Genomic DNA, 14,994 nt, shown 5'->3' on the forward strand with positions numbered 1-14,994 from the left:
TGAGATTTTGCAGGACTGTCTTTGAAGAAGGCGGAGGGGAATGCAGCTGTCTTTACAAGCAGCTTCACAGAGCTTGCTCAAGGCCACGACATGCTGGCAGAGTGTCTAAGTGAGATGAACAACAGAACTGAGCATGCTCAGATGCCTATTAAGAGGAGGAAAAGTACTGTTTCGACATCTCGTGGTGTACACCCGCTGATAAAAGAACGTCCTGACTCTTGGGTGGGGAAGTGTAGCCCTGAGCACGAGCAACAACTAGAAGGCGGCGTTTGGGCGGATATGACCAAAAATGGCCAAAGATGACCTGGAGTTCAAAGAAGATATACCAAAGAGAAATGTGTCAATCAAGGTAACATGCCCAGATGGCAGAGTTTGGGTCATATTTTTGGACATTTCAAAGTAACCTGTTTGTAATGGTGCCAGACACGTTCCCCAGACACATGAAATTGTGAGAGATAGATGAGACACCTTGCTTCTGATGGTCAGCAAATACTCTAACCACATCCACCCCATTTTTATCGGAGGCTGCTCATCTCATCCCCTTCATGGATCACTGCCTTGTTGTGGCGAAGGGGCTTGCGTAACTCAGTGAAGCCATAAGCTATGCCGTGCAGGGCCACCCAAGACGGACAGATCATGGCAGAGAGTTCTGACAAAATGTGGTCCACTGGAGAAGGAAATGGCAACCCACTACAGTATTCTTGCCAAGAAAACCCCATGGAACGTATCACAAGGCTAAAAGAGATGATGCCGGAAGATGAGCCCCTCAGGTCGGAAGGTGTCCAATATACTACTGGGGAAGAGCAGAGGGTATTTCCAAGTAGCACCAGAAAGAGTGAAGCGGCTGGGCCAAAGCCAAAAGGACACTCAGCTGTGGATGTGTCTGGTGGTGAAAAGAAAATCCGATGCCGTAAAGAACAATATTGTTTAGGAACCTGGAATGTCAGATCAATGAATCAAGGTAAGCTGGAGGTGGTCAAACATGAGATGGCAAGATTGAACATTGACATCTTGGGAATCAGCGAACTCAAATGGACAAGCATGGGCGAATTTAATTCAGGTGACCATCATATCTACTACTGTGAACAAGAATCCCTTAGAAGAAATGGAGTAGCACTCATAGTCAACAAAAGGGTGGGAAAAGCAGTACTGGGGTACAATCTTAAAAATGATAGAATGATCTCAGTACGAATCCAAGGCAAACCATTCAACATCACAGTAATTCAAGTCTATGCCCCAACCACTGAGGCCGAAGAAGCTGAGGTTGATCGGTTCTATGAAGACCTACAACACCTTCTAGAACTAACACCAAAAAAAGATGTCCTCTTCATCATAGGCGATTGGAATGCTAAAGTAGGAAGTCACGAAATCACCGAGATAACAAGCAGGCATGGCCTTGGTGTACAAAATGAAACAGGACAAAAGCTAATAGAGTTTTGCCAAGAGAACACGCTGATCATAGCAAACACTCTTTTCCAACAGCACAAGAGACGACTCTACACATGGACATCACCAGATGGTCAATATCGAAATCAGATTGATTATGTCCTTTGCAGCCAAAGATGGAGAAGCTCTATACAGTCAGTCAAAACAAGACCTGGAGCTGACTGTGGCTCAGATCATGAGCTTCTTGTTGCAAAATTTCGGCTTAAATTGAAGAACATAGGGAAAACCACTAAACCATTCAGGTATGACCTAAATCATATCCCTTATGAATATACAGTGGAGATGAGGAATAGATTTAAGGGACTAGACCAGATAGACAGAGTGCCTCAGGAACTATGGACGGAGGTGCGTAACATTGTTCAGGAGGCAGCAACTCAATCCATCCCAAAGAAAAAGAAATGCAAGAAAACCAAGTGGCTGTCTGATGAGGCTTTACAAGTAGATGAGGAAAGAAGGGAAGCGAAAAACAAGGGAGAAAGGGGAAGATATATCCAACTGAATGCAGAGTTCCAGAGAACAGCAAGGAGAGACAAGAAGGCCTTCTTAAATGAACCATGCAAAGAAATCGAGGAAAACAACAGAATGGGAAAGACTAGAGATCTCTTCAAGAAAATTGGAGATCTCAAGGGAACATTTTGTGCAAAGACGGGCATGATAAAGGACAAAGAAGGCAGGGACCTAACAGAAGCAGATGAGATTAAGAAGAGGTGGCAAGAATACACAGAAGAACTATACAGGAAAGATCTTAATATCCCTGATAGCCATGATAGTGCGGTCACTGAACTTGAGCCGGACATCCTTGAGAGTGAAGTCAAGTGGGCCTTAGGAAGCATTAGTAACAACAAAGCTAGCGGAGATGACAGTATTCCAGCTGAGCTATTTAAAATCCTAGAAGATGATGCTGTTAAAGTGCTGCACTCAATATGCCAACAAATTTGGAACACTCAACAGTGGCCGCAAGACTGGAAATGATCAGTTTACATTCCAATTCCAAAGAAGGGCAACGCCAAAGAGTGTTCAAACGACCGCACAATTGCGCTCATTTCACATGCCAGCAAGGTGATGCTCAAAATCCTACAAGCTAGGCTTCAGCAGTATACGAACCGAGAACTACCAGACCCAAGGATTTGGGTAACTATGGACCTCTTTAGACACTTAGACTTTGCAATGTAGGATGTTTTCTGAAAGTAGAATTATTTCTGAGTTTAGGACTTAGAGTGCTTTCTCAGCGTGAGACTTGGAGGTTATTTCTGATGAGGGGATTTGGAATTCCATCTTCAGAGGTGGCAAATGGAATTATTTCCAGGTCTTGGGTTTTCCGCTCACTCTAACTCATATCTCTATTCTTCATATGCTTAGAGGAACTTAGTAATGCTTCAGCATAAGTTTTGTATTCAAGTAAGAAGCAGGAGGAGGCCACGGGCAGGTTAACACATAGGTTGAATTGTTTTTGTTTAGCTTTGAACTGCAAGTAGTAAACAGGAGTAAGTTGGAAAGAGGAGTCATAACAATGTTAGAAGCTCAAGCCGTTATCTTATTGGCCAAGTTCATAGTACCAGCTTTGGCAATTGTGATTCTTTTGATTTATTTTCTATTTTTGTTGCATTCTCTTTCCCTGTAATTGTAGAGAAGTTTCTAATGCTCATATAACCACCATGCAACTTTCTTTATTTTGTATTTTCCCTAAAATAAAAGCTTGAATAGATTTCAATCTACGTTTTTGTCTGTAGTGATGTTTGTCTGTTGGGATTAGCTTGGTTACCCACTGGGGTGCTCCGGACCCATTTGGTGCAGGTTCTGAGGTTAAATGGGACCGAATTTACACAAACTAAATAATATGGGGAGATGGGTCCCAAAGGTGTCAATTCGGCCCTCCCATGAATGAGGAAAAAGGGGGACTCCCTCAGACAGCACGGGGAGAAGAGGGACCAGGACAGGGAAGCTTCTTCCCTTGCTGTACTGCTCAAACTGGAGGCTGACTGGGTAGCTTTCTGCTCTGCCCGCCCCAAAACTAGGCCCGGTGTCAGCAGTTAGTATCCTTGGACTGCTGCCAGGGCTTTAGTGGGACCTACCATTCTCATCTACCCTTTGCCCCCTCCCTTTTAAAAAGCAGTAGACAGCTGAGAGTTGACAGATTAATTTTCCACAATGCCTCAAAAAACACTACATCTGGGAGAAATTAAAATGGCTCCCAGCTCAAGTTTAGAGCACTGCCACAGCCTACCACATGGTAGGGATGGGCAAGGATTTTGTTCAGTTCATGTGTGTTTTATAAGAACGTAACAAAATCCACAAATTTCTTCATAAACATGATGGAAACAACTTGTCATTTTGGGGTGGGGGGAATGTGGGTGGACCTGAAACTGGGAGATTTGTCCACCCTAGTTGCCAGGGCCCATCAAAGTAGGAGGGCACTTTGCTAAGGACCCCTCCAACTTGTACCTGGCCATGCCCAAAACTTTCCCCTTCCTATCTCTAATGCTCAGTTTGAGGGCTGGCTGAGCAGCTTGCACAGATTCATATACCTGAATTTGAATTCTAAGAGCCAGGTTCTTCTTGAAACTTTGTAAACGTGGACTCCTTCTTAACCTTGGCACAGAAGATGGTTCTCAGAGTTGAACCTAAGCTTGGATTAAACCACATAAACTGATGCCATCTCAAACTGGAGTGGGTTCACGTTCAGTAGCAGCCTCAAGGTTACCAAATACATCACATGAAAGCAAGACTTGCCAAGAAGTTCCAGGAAGTCAATGGATATTTCCAACCGAAAGGGCAACATTGGCAGAACAAAAGAGCCCTGTGTGGCCATTCAGCACGCTGGATCATTTGCTTGTAAAGGTTTACTTGTTCATCCATTTCACCTTTCAGATGCTCCTGGGTGTGGGTCCTAAAGGATCACAAAAGCTTGCAGATTTAATCTTGAATCCATTAGTCTGCCGACTTCCTTTTCACTAAAGCTCATTTGGCTGAAAGTTTGCATGAATCTGCATTTTTTCCCCTTATCTTCATTTTTGGCCAAGGTATTTATAAGACCAAAGGGCTTTTCATGAGCTTTCAAGGTAACTAGGAGCATGATGATCCAGGGAACAGATCTAAAGCTTGGTCTATGTCTGAAAGGATAGTCTCTAGGTAAACAAAGGTTTGGTTTGCTCCTCATACCTACCAACTTTTCACCATTTTCTCATCTAGCTCAGTAATGTCTGCACTGGGGGCAGGCAACCTGGTGCCCTCCAGATATTTGGGACCACAACTCCCATAATCCTGTACCATTGGCCATGCTGGCTAGGGCTGAGTCGTAGTCTAATAAAACATCTGGAGGACAGTGGGGTGCCTACCCCTAATCTACACATGGACTCAAAGTCTTTTCAGACAAGGGTCTTTCCCAGCCCTACCTGGAGATGTCAAATATTGAATCTGGGACCTTTTGCATGCAATACTTGTACTCTACCACAGAGCTATGACGAGGCCTTTACCCCGCACCCACCATTTTTTTCCACACAACCTAAGAGGCAAAAGGCCTTCAATAACAGTAACAGTAGTAATAAGCATTGATATAGCACTTCAAAGTGCTTCACATACAGTATCTCGGTTATCCTTCCAAGAGAGGCTGTGTGGATATTGAGGCGAAGAGACTGTGGCTTGCTTTCAGCATACAAAGCATCCATGGGCACTACTGCTGTGCTGGGCCCAGTCTCTCCCTGAGATAAGCTAGAAGTGGGGTGGGAAGACTTTGAGTAAGACGGACTTGGGTTTTATCTTCCCGGACTTTGGTTTTATCTTCTGTCTTTAGAGATGTCACCCCCTGCTTGTTCCAGGAAGCCGTATCAATTATTCTTACTAAGTCACAGGTTCAAATAACATCTCAAAGAGCTCTATTATCCCGTCCCCCCAACTAACCCCCCCCCCCCACACACACACACAAGCTGGAACAAGGGAAGACAGAGAATGGTGGAGCACAGTGATTTGGAGAAGGAGGAAAAGCAGGTTGAGGAGACAGGATTCCTTGGTTCCCTGAGTGGGGAGACATCCAGTGGTGGGAGTCCAGGAGCCAGGGCCTTCTTGGTTCTTTGAGATGGGAGGGACAGGATCAAAATCAGGTAGAGAGAAACGTAAGAACAACCCTGCTGGATCTAATCAGACCAAAAGCCTTCCTAGTCCAGCATCCTCTTTCCTACAGTAGTCAACTAGATGCCTCTGGGAAGCCTACAAGAAAGACATGAGGGCAATAGCACCCCCCCCCCGCTCATGTTCAGTTGCTTTGAGGGACCTGTCATCTCTGATACTAGAGATATAGCCATCATGACTAGCAGCCACTGATAGCCTTATCCTCCATGAATTTGTTTGATCCTTTTCTACAGCCTTCTAACTAGTAATGGCCATCATCACCACTATGTGGGAGCTAATATCCATAGTTTAACTATTTGTTGTATGACGATGTACTTCCTTTTATCTGTCCCAAATCTCCCACCATTCATCTTCATGGAATGACCCCTGGGCTCTAGCCTCATGTGAGAGTCATCTCCCTCTCCATTTTTTCCATATCATGCGTCATTTTATACATCTCTATCATGTCTCCCCTTACTAGCCTTTTTCCAAATCAAATGCCCCAATTATTATTATTATTATTATTATTATTATTATTATTATTATTATTATACATTTATATACTGCCCCATAGCTAAGGCTCTCTGGGCAGCTTACAAAGATTAAAAACATTACATTACAGGAAAAACATTAAAATACAATATACACGTTTTAAAACCATTTAAATAAAATACACAACCAAATAGTATACACGAAGACAATATATATCAAAAAACAACATTGAGCAATCAGTCATAACTATAAGGCAAATCTAATTAAATCTAATTTAATCAGGACTGATTAAAAACTCATCATATGCTGCCATGTGCCTGAGAAAAGAGATAGGCCTTAACCTGGCACCAAAAAGATAACAATGTTGGTTCCAGGTGGGCCCTGTTGGGGAGACCATTCCATAGTTGGGGGCCACCACTGAGAAGGCCCCCTCTCTTGTTGCTGCCTTCCGAACCTCTCTTGGAAGAGGCACCTGGAGAAAGACCTTGGATGCTGAGTGCAAATCGGGAGAGGCGCTCCATCAGGTATCGCAGTCCCAAGCCATGTAGGGCTTTATAGGTCAAAACCAGCACCGTGAATTGAGCTTGGAAGCATATAGGCTGCCAGTGCAAGGAGGCCAGAGTCAGTCTAATATGTTGTAACCTTTCTTCATGTAACATATTTCTTCATAAGGGAGTTGCTCCAGCCCCCTGATCATTTTGCTTGCCTTTTTCTGGAAAAATCCTGGTTTCTCTGGAGCCTCCATGTATGCAAATAAATTATATAAATAAGTTATAGAATCATAGAATAGTAGGGTTGGAAGGGGCCTATAAGACTGTCATTTTTTTCTTCATGTGTATGCATCCAGAGAAATAAATAAGAAGAGTTATAAATCCACCTCATGCACAGTAGTAATATCGCCACTGGTATTGTTACCATCATTTGGGGGCAGGTCTCCTGTAACTTTCACCACCTCTTGGTAGGCAGAAATTCAACAGCTTCATCCCATCATGACACTTCCATGCTAGAAAATGATGCATCTGTTGGATTTCTAGTTGTCATGCAGCTGGTAAAGACTCAGGGTTCCTAACAGAAGGAAGGTCAAAAATCTCCTTGTGCATAGGAAATAGGGATGTGCAAATCAGCAAAACCTCCATTAGCTGAAGTTCTCCAAATTCCATCTTGAAGCTCATTCTGACTTGAGTCCACATCAGATTGTGAGCTCTGTTTTCTTCTTTTCACATGAAAATCCATGTATATTTTAGTGCGCATTTTTCCAATGTATGCATCAATTGTGCGCATTTTTGAAATGTACACATTCTTCTCCCATTGATTAAACAGTATTTGTATGCATTTTTTCATGCATGTTTTTCAAATGTATGTGTGTTGTTGAACTCATTTTTTTGGTCCACAAATCTAGGGGTGGACGAAAGTCCCTTACCTTTCGCCGAAGCTTGTTCGCGGTGGGGGGGAGGCGCTTCTCTGCTCCCCCCACGAAGTTCAGGCCGGGGGGGGAGGCTTCCTGCCTCGCCCCAGCCAAAATTCAGGCCGGGGGGGAGGCTTCCCGCCTCGCCCCAGCCGAAATTCAGGCCGGGGAGGAGGCTTCCCGCCTCGCCCGGCCGCGAACGCGAAAGTTTAAAAAAAAAAAAAAAAAACGCCCCCTGATAGGCTACATGACGATTAACGTAGCCTATCACGGCTAGATTTGCAAAGTCAGCCGTGATAGGCTACGTCAATCGTCACGTAGCCTATCACGGGTGACATTAAAAAAAAAAAAAAAAGCGCGTACGCTAATGGCGGCCCCCATAGGGAGCCGCCATTCGCGTTCCTTATTTGGTTGCTGTAGTCTACGTAAAGATTTACGTAGACTACGGCGAAAATAAGGGCAACGCAAATAGCGTTGCCCCGAAAGACCGGCTGCTGCTCCCGCCCCACTCGAACACCTGCCGAACCGCCGGCCGGACCCGCTGCCGGGAGGGACATTCGGCGAAGGTAAGTCCCGTCCTGGGGGGGTTGCGGGGTGCGGGCGGGTTCGGAGGATTTCTCCCCGAAACTTGTTTGGGGGGCCAAACACGTTGGCGCTCGGCCCCCCGAAGTTTCGGGGAGAAATTCTCCGCCATCCCTACACAAATCACATTGCAAGCTCAGAAATGTGCAGACTTTGACTGCAGATTGTGTCTGAGTCCATGTTCAGTTTGGAAGTTGCGAACTGGGTAAAATCCTGATCAAATGAACTGAAACAAATTTCTCATACATCCCTAATTATTAAAAAAAAAAAACATTCAGAGAATTGGTTCTATCCTAGCCTTCTTCCTGTAATGTTAGCTTCCCACTAGGGTGATCACGTATCCTACTTTACAAACGATAGTCTTCTGTTTGAAGGGCCATCCAGTCAAAGTCAGGATTAAAGATAAAGAACCATAAGAAGGGAGAACAGCAGGGGTCTTGAACTGCTCACCTGGACAGCAGACTTGGCAAGAACACAGGTCACCTGATCACAGTCTCCGCCACTATGAGAGATGTGTTCTATTTCTATTATATAATTATGTATAAACTTGAATACATGCAGTACTTTCACATATGCAGATTTCATGCGACTCTGAGCCTGCTTTTTTCCTCTTTTTTGGAGATGTGTAAATGGCCACACTTTTATCCACGTGCAGGAAGTATCGGCTTAAGCATCCAAACATATCGCCTTCCAGGTGCCTTCTGTAGTTGAATAGTCCTAGGAGGACTATACCACTGTTTTATAAAAAAGAAAGTAAGCTCCAAATCATCATAGTTGTGGACATATATCTGAAGACATGTGGCAAAATCTGGGGAAAAGGCCCCAATGTTCCAGTCAGCGTCATACTATAAATGGTTACTAGGGGGCCTGCAGGCAAGGAACAGACTGATTAAGATAAAGCAATGTGTAGAATTCAGCACTGCCCCTGCCTTTGCTTCATGGTCCCCACTGTCTCCTTAAGAAGGCCAGAACACGATGCTGCAACCCTACCAGTGGTGCCATCAGAGCAGGACTTCAGGGCAAATGTCCAGGGCCCCGCTCAGACGAATTGGTAGGAGGGCCCCCAAATTCAGCAATGCTGGCTTACCACATTTCAAAGTAAGTGATACCATCTACAGAGTGGGGAGGGCATGAGACCATTAAGTCCAGCATTTAAAATAGCCTAAGTGCACCACTGAACTGTATTATTTATTTATTTATTTGAATAAACATTGTCTCCCTTCCTTGTCCGACCACTTCCTGCTAGGAATGTGCATACAAGCAAAACTCTAGTTTGTCAAAGTTCTCTAAATTCTACCTCAAAGCTCGTTCCATCTTGAGTCCATATCAGACTGCAATCATTAGGGGTTTTTTTCCTTTTCTTTTCGCATGAAAATTTGTGCATATTTTCCTGCATATTTTCCCAAATGTACGCATCAACTGTGCACATATTTGAAATGTACTCATTATTCGCCCATTGATTAAAGCGTGTTTGTGTGCATTTTTCATGCATATTTTTCAAATATGTGAATGCTGTCAAAAGCATTGGGCCGGGGTGGAGGTGGGAAGCTCAGGAATGTACAGACGTCAAATACAGATTCAGTCCAGAAGGTACAAGCTGAGTAAATCCTGATCAAAAACGAACAGAAACTAATTTCTCATACATTCCTACTTTCTGCCTGCCTGCAAATAGTATGCAGTCTTTCCTGTATGTAGGCCCTATGCACAGTTTTTCCCCAGTGCCACCCACCCATTTCTCCTGCAAAGCCACCACACTGCCCTATTGCATTTTTTAAGCTAATTTCTTTGAAACCTCATAAAACGATTTCAGAATAAAGCATGTAAATTAAGAGCATACCTGAAATTGCTACCTGTCCAAATATGTAATTATTGGAATATTAGGAAGAATGCTATTCTTCCTACTAACCCCCAAACAAAGCATCTGTGTATTTCACAGTGCGTAATAGACAGGAATTCATTTGGTATAGCTTTCCCCAGGGCCGGCTTTCCATTACTGAGGTGACCCTCTCAGACAGCGGATGCTCTGACAGCAGCCCCCTGAGATTCATCCTGCACCCCCTAAACTAGCCTGCTGAAGTAAGATTCAACTGCCAATCTGGTTGGATGGTGCAGGTGGAATGAGGCACGCCATCTTGTGTTTCACCTCAGGCAGCGAAATGTCTCGGGCCAGCCCAGGCTCCCCCTCCCACATTACTGCATTTCTTTGCAGGGAAAAGGCTAAACCACTGAAAGACTGCCTGTCAGGCCAGCCCTACCACTGAGTGAGATGGCCACCCCAGGCAGCAGATTTTGGGTGCCATGAAAGGGCAGAAGATTGTTAGTTACTTCATTTATTATGTTTGTATTTTTGCTGCCAAGGAGGGGGAGAGTTGCTTGTGGGGTTTCTGCCTCAGGTGCCTAAATAATTTGGCGGCCTTGACTTGGGCGGGGGGACAGGCACCATTAGATGCTCTCCCATCAGTGCCAAAATGTATTGGGCCAGCTCTGCTGCCTGTCATGCAGTGTTGGGGGGCATAGATGTCTTGACAGAAGAAAAGTCAGAAATACCTGACAGAAATACCTTCAGTCTGTGACTCACTTGACATCTCCTCTTTAGCTGAGAAGTGCGGTGAGAAGTGCCAAGCAGGGTTTTGGTTTGGGAGTCAAACTTTCCTGGATTCTTTGCCTAGTAGTTCTAGATATAGGAGGAAATGGACTGAATAAGTGGGGGATTTCCCTTGTGCCACCTCAGCTATTTAACTGGCAGGGCGAAGGACACACTCCAGAGACAGCCTGGCAGGCACAGCAAGGCAGAACCGAGGATCCTGCCTTTCTCTGCCATCCGCCGGCTCTCTGCTACAAAAAAACATGCCGCTCCCCAGAGTCCTTCCTTTGCTCCTCTGCATGGGGGTTGTGAGTGGATTCCGCCCCAACCACGAATCGGGGGGCATTGCTCCGTCGGACTTCACGGATGCTGACATCACGGAAATGGGAGTGCTGCAGGCCGTGGCCTGGTACATGGAGAGGAACCCCCTGACTGGAAAACCTCCCATGAGCCCAGGGCAGCTAGAAAATATGACGCCGCTGAATGCTACTGGGCTCTTCAAGGCCTATTTCAAAGGTAGGGGATGAAAGATCATAGCTCAGTGACAGAGCACCTGCTTTGCATGCAGAAGGTTCCATGTTCAATCCCCAGCATCTCCAGGTAGGGTTGGAAAAACTCCTGCTGCTGCCAGTCAGTGTCAACAATACAGGGCTGGATGGAGCAATGTTCTGACTCGGAGAATAAGGTGCTTCCTATGTTGTCTTTCATGGCTACGTGTGACTACTAGACCCCACTGTCCTCCTGGAGGAAACTACACTCAGCATTTCCTCCTGCTAAGGGTTAGATGCCATTTCCTTCCCAGAGAAACCAAGAGACCTGGATTTGCAAAACCCCATGCTCAAGGGCAATGCTCCCATCCCTGCTCTACAGTACTCCATAATCCCGGAAATGTGTTTATTTTTATTTATTATTACATTTATATCTTGCCTTTTTCCCCCTTGCAAGGAACCCAAGGCGGCCTACGTGGTCCACCTCCTCCTCTCCATTTTTTATGCTCATGATAACCCTGTGAGGTAGATTAAGCTGAGAGTCAGTGACTGGCCCAAAGTTACCCAGTGAGCTTCACGGTCGAGTAGCGACTAGAGCCCAGATCTCCCGAGTCCCAGTCCAGCAGTCTAACTGCTACATTACATTGGCTCTCTAACATTATCTCTCTAATCTGCTTTAACACACTAGACCTCATTGCCCCTCCTAGGGGACCTGGGTGTCATGGCTCTGAGCCTGAGCCTTCTCCCATTAACCCCTGCTAGAGAACTAACAGTCCTGGTTGTCAACTCCAGCCAGAGCTGGTCCTGCCATTAGGCTGAGTGAGGCAGCCACACAGGTGGCGGATGCTGGGGGCAGGAATGAGGGGGTCAGAGCAGTGACAGGCTATTGGAGGACAGAGCTGTGTATGTCACACAGCCTGCCCTGTGCCCCATAAGATATCCTGCTGCCCTCCGGTGCGATGGAGGATGCTGTTCTGTCACCAGTGTCGAAGAAAGAGTCAGTTAGCTTCTGTATGTGGAATGGGGGGGGGGGGGCAGGCTGCCATCTTGTCCTTTGCCTCAGGTAGCAAAATGTCTTAGGTTGGCCCTGCACCTCCACCACTACAGCCACCTCTGCCCATTAAAACCCAGTAAACCCTCAGCCCATTAAAGTCTTCGAGAAGACCTGGGCATTTTTATTTATTTATTTATTTACAATATTTATATACCGCTCCTCATCAGAAGATTTCGGAGCGATGAACAACATGATAAAGAATAAAACAATGGTTAAAAGAGTTAAAACGTTTTTTTAAAAAGACAAATCCCAATGAAGTGGAGTTCAACAAACCACGGCTGGTCATGCAACTGCAAGGAAGGCCTCTTGAAAGAAAAACGTCTTCAGGAGGCGCCGGAAGGAACACAATGTTGGCGCCTGCCTGACCTCTAAAGGCAGGGAATTCCACAGGAAGGGGGCCACCACACTGAAGGCTCTTCTCCTGGTGGACTCCAACCGGGCCATAGGTCCATGTGGAACCACCAGGAACATGCCCTCTGATGACCTCAGTGACCAGGCAGGTTGGTAGGAAAGGAGGCACTCTCTCAGGTATCCTGGACCCAAGTTGTTTAGGGCTTTGTACACTAGTACTAATACCTTAAACCTGGCCCGGTAGTGAATAGGCAGCCAGTGCAGTTCCCTCAGCAAAGGAGTTACATGCTGAAAAGGAGCAGCTCCCGACAGCATTCTGCACTAGCTCCAGCTTCTGGACCAGCCTTAAGGACAGCCCCACATAGAGCACATTGCAGTAATCCAGTCTTGAGGTTACTAATGCCTGTACCACCGTGGTCAAGCTATCCCTGTCCAGGAGAGGCCGTAGCTGGCGAACCAGCCGAAGCTGGCAAAAGGCACTCCGAGCCACCGCAACCACTTGGGCCTCCAGCGACAATGATGGATCTAGGAGTACCCCCAGACTACGGACCTGATCTTTCAGAGGGAGTGCAACCCCATCCAGAACAGGCAATGAGCCTATCTCCCGGACCCGGGAACCACTCACCCACAGGGCTTCCGTCTTGCCAGGATTCAGCTTCAGTTGATTGGCCCTCATCCAGCCCATTACTGAGTCTAGGCACTGATTCAGGACTTGCACAGCCTGTCCTGATTCAGATGGCACAGGGAGATAGAGCTGCGTGTTATCAGCATACTGATGGCATTTAGCTCCAAATCCCCTAATGACTGCTCCCAGCGGCTTCATATAGATGTTAAAGAACATTGGGGACAGGATGGTACCCTGCGGCACCCCATAGCTCAATTGCCAAGGGGCCAAGGAATAGTCATCCAATGTTACTCTCTGAAATCAGCCCCGTAGGTAGGACTGGAACCACTGTAGCACAATGCCTCCAATACCCATCCCATGGAGTCGATCCAGGAGGATACCATGGTCAATGGTATCAAAAGCCGATGACAGATGGAGCAGAATTAACAGGGTTGCACTCCCCCTGTCCCTCTCTCGATGAAGGTCATCCATCAGGGCGACCAAGGCTGATTCAGTCTCGTAACCAGGACGAAACCCAGACTGAAATGGGTCTAGATAATCAGTATCCTCCAAGAGGGCCTGCAGTTGGTTCACCACAACCCTCTCAAGTACCTTCCCTAGAAAAGGGGTATTTGCTACTGGGCAGCATTTGTCTAATACCAGAGTGGGCTTCTTCAGGAGTGGCCGCACTACTGCGGCATATTGTTCAATCCTGCTAGAAGGCTCTGAATTCATGCAAGGCTCTTCTCCTGCTCATCCCATCTTCCCTTCTCCATGATCAAACTTTTAGAGTGGAAGTTCCTTGATGCCAGGACCACTTTTGTATAATTATATATGCAGATCTGAGGGTTCTATCACTTTAACAATCTAAGCTCTCCATTTTTTTCTCACACAGCTGAAGTCTCTGCCAATCGACTAGTCAAAGCCATTCAGGAAATTGTCAGTGGGAATAACCAAGTGGAGGTCCACCACAGAGAGGACAGCAGCTTCTTCTTCCACTGCGAAGAGATTGCCAAAAGTAAGGGCTACTGTGCCTTTTTTAGGAAAGGCGTATGGAGCCATGCTTGGGGTTAAGAGTGCGGCCAAACTCAGTCACAAATATATTTAGTTATCTAGGGCACAATCCTATGGGGATAGTAAGCCGCCTTCAAACTTGGTTGGAGGTGACCACCTATCCAATGCAGGGCAGGAGAAGCATGGAGGGATCATTCCCTCCACGCTTCTCCCGCCTTGCATTTGCAGCTAGACAGCCGATTTCGGCTGTCTAGCAGCAGGAAGGCAGGGCAGGGCAGGAGACTGCCGGACGACACATAGGATGTGTTGTACCGGCATTTCCGCCTTCCCCGCCCCAGAACACCCCGTTTTGGCTGCTCCGCACTCCTTTTCTGAGCGGGGAGCACAGGGCCGTTCCACACTGCCTGTGAGGCAGCGCAGAAGGGGGGGAAGGTCGGTTCTCCGGGAACCGACATCGGAGCACAGGCTCCGAGGTCAGTTCCTGGAAAACCACATATCCTATAGCTGTCTAGCCGCTGACTAGCAGCCATAGGATTGCTCCCTTAATTTATTTAAAACATTCCTTGGCCACCTTTCAGGGCTGAAGCCCTCCCAAGGTGACTTACGCAACAGCATCCATTTAAAAAGCAATAAAAACAAACACAATAAAATACCAATAAAAACCAACAATAAAAACAGCAACAACAACAAGGACAGTAACAGCAACAACAGCAGTGTTATCAAGAGAAGGCCCCTGTATGAAAGTGGATGACACATCTTGTCAATTTCCAGAGGGGTAGCTGTGCTAGCTGGTTGCTGCAAAAGCAACACGGAGTCCTGTGGTGCCTTTAAGACTAACCAGCTCATCATAGCATTAGCTTTCATAGACAA

General features: G+C 46.3%; 1 protein-coding gene across 1 annotated transcript in view; it reads left to right on the forward strand.

Annotated features, from left to right (window-relative positions):
* Positions 1–10,792: 10,792 nt before the first annotated feature.
* LOC146355565 (von Willebrand factor A domain-containing protein 7-like) overlaps positions 10,793–14,994 on the forward strand; it is a 43,690-nt gene continuing 39,488 nt past the window's right edge. The window contains exons 1-2 of the mRNA XM_084841002.1: positions 10,793–11,129; positions 14,006–14,128. Coding sequence (XP_084697128.1) covers positions 10,877–11,129; positions 14,006–14,128 — 376 coding nt within the window. The 5' untranslated portion in view covers positions 10,793–10,876. The remainder of the gene's footprint in view (positions 11,130–14,005; positions 14,129–14,994) is intronic.

This window comes from Heloderma suspectum, chromosome 2, assembly GCF_057233095.1.
Source record: "Heloderma suspectum isolate Gila_16-S chromosome 2, 16-S_ref, whole genome shotgun sequence".
Classification (NCBI taxonomy): domain Eukaryota; kingdom Metazoa; phylum Chordata; class Lepidosauria; order Squamata; family Helodermatidae; genus Heloderma; species Heloderma suspectum.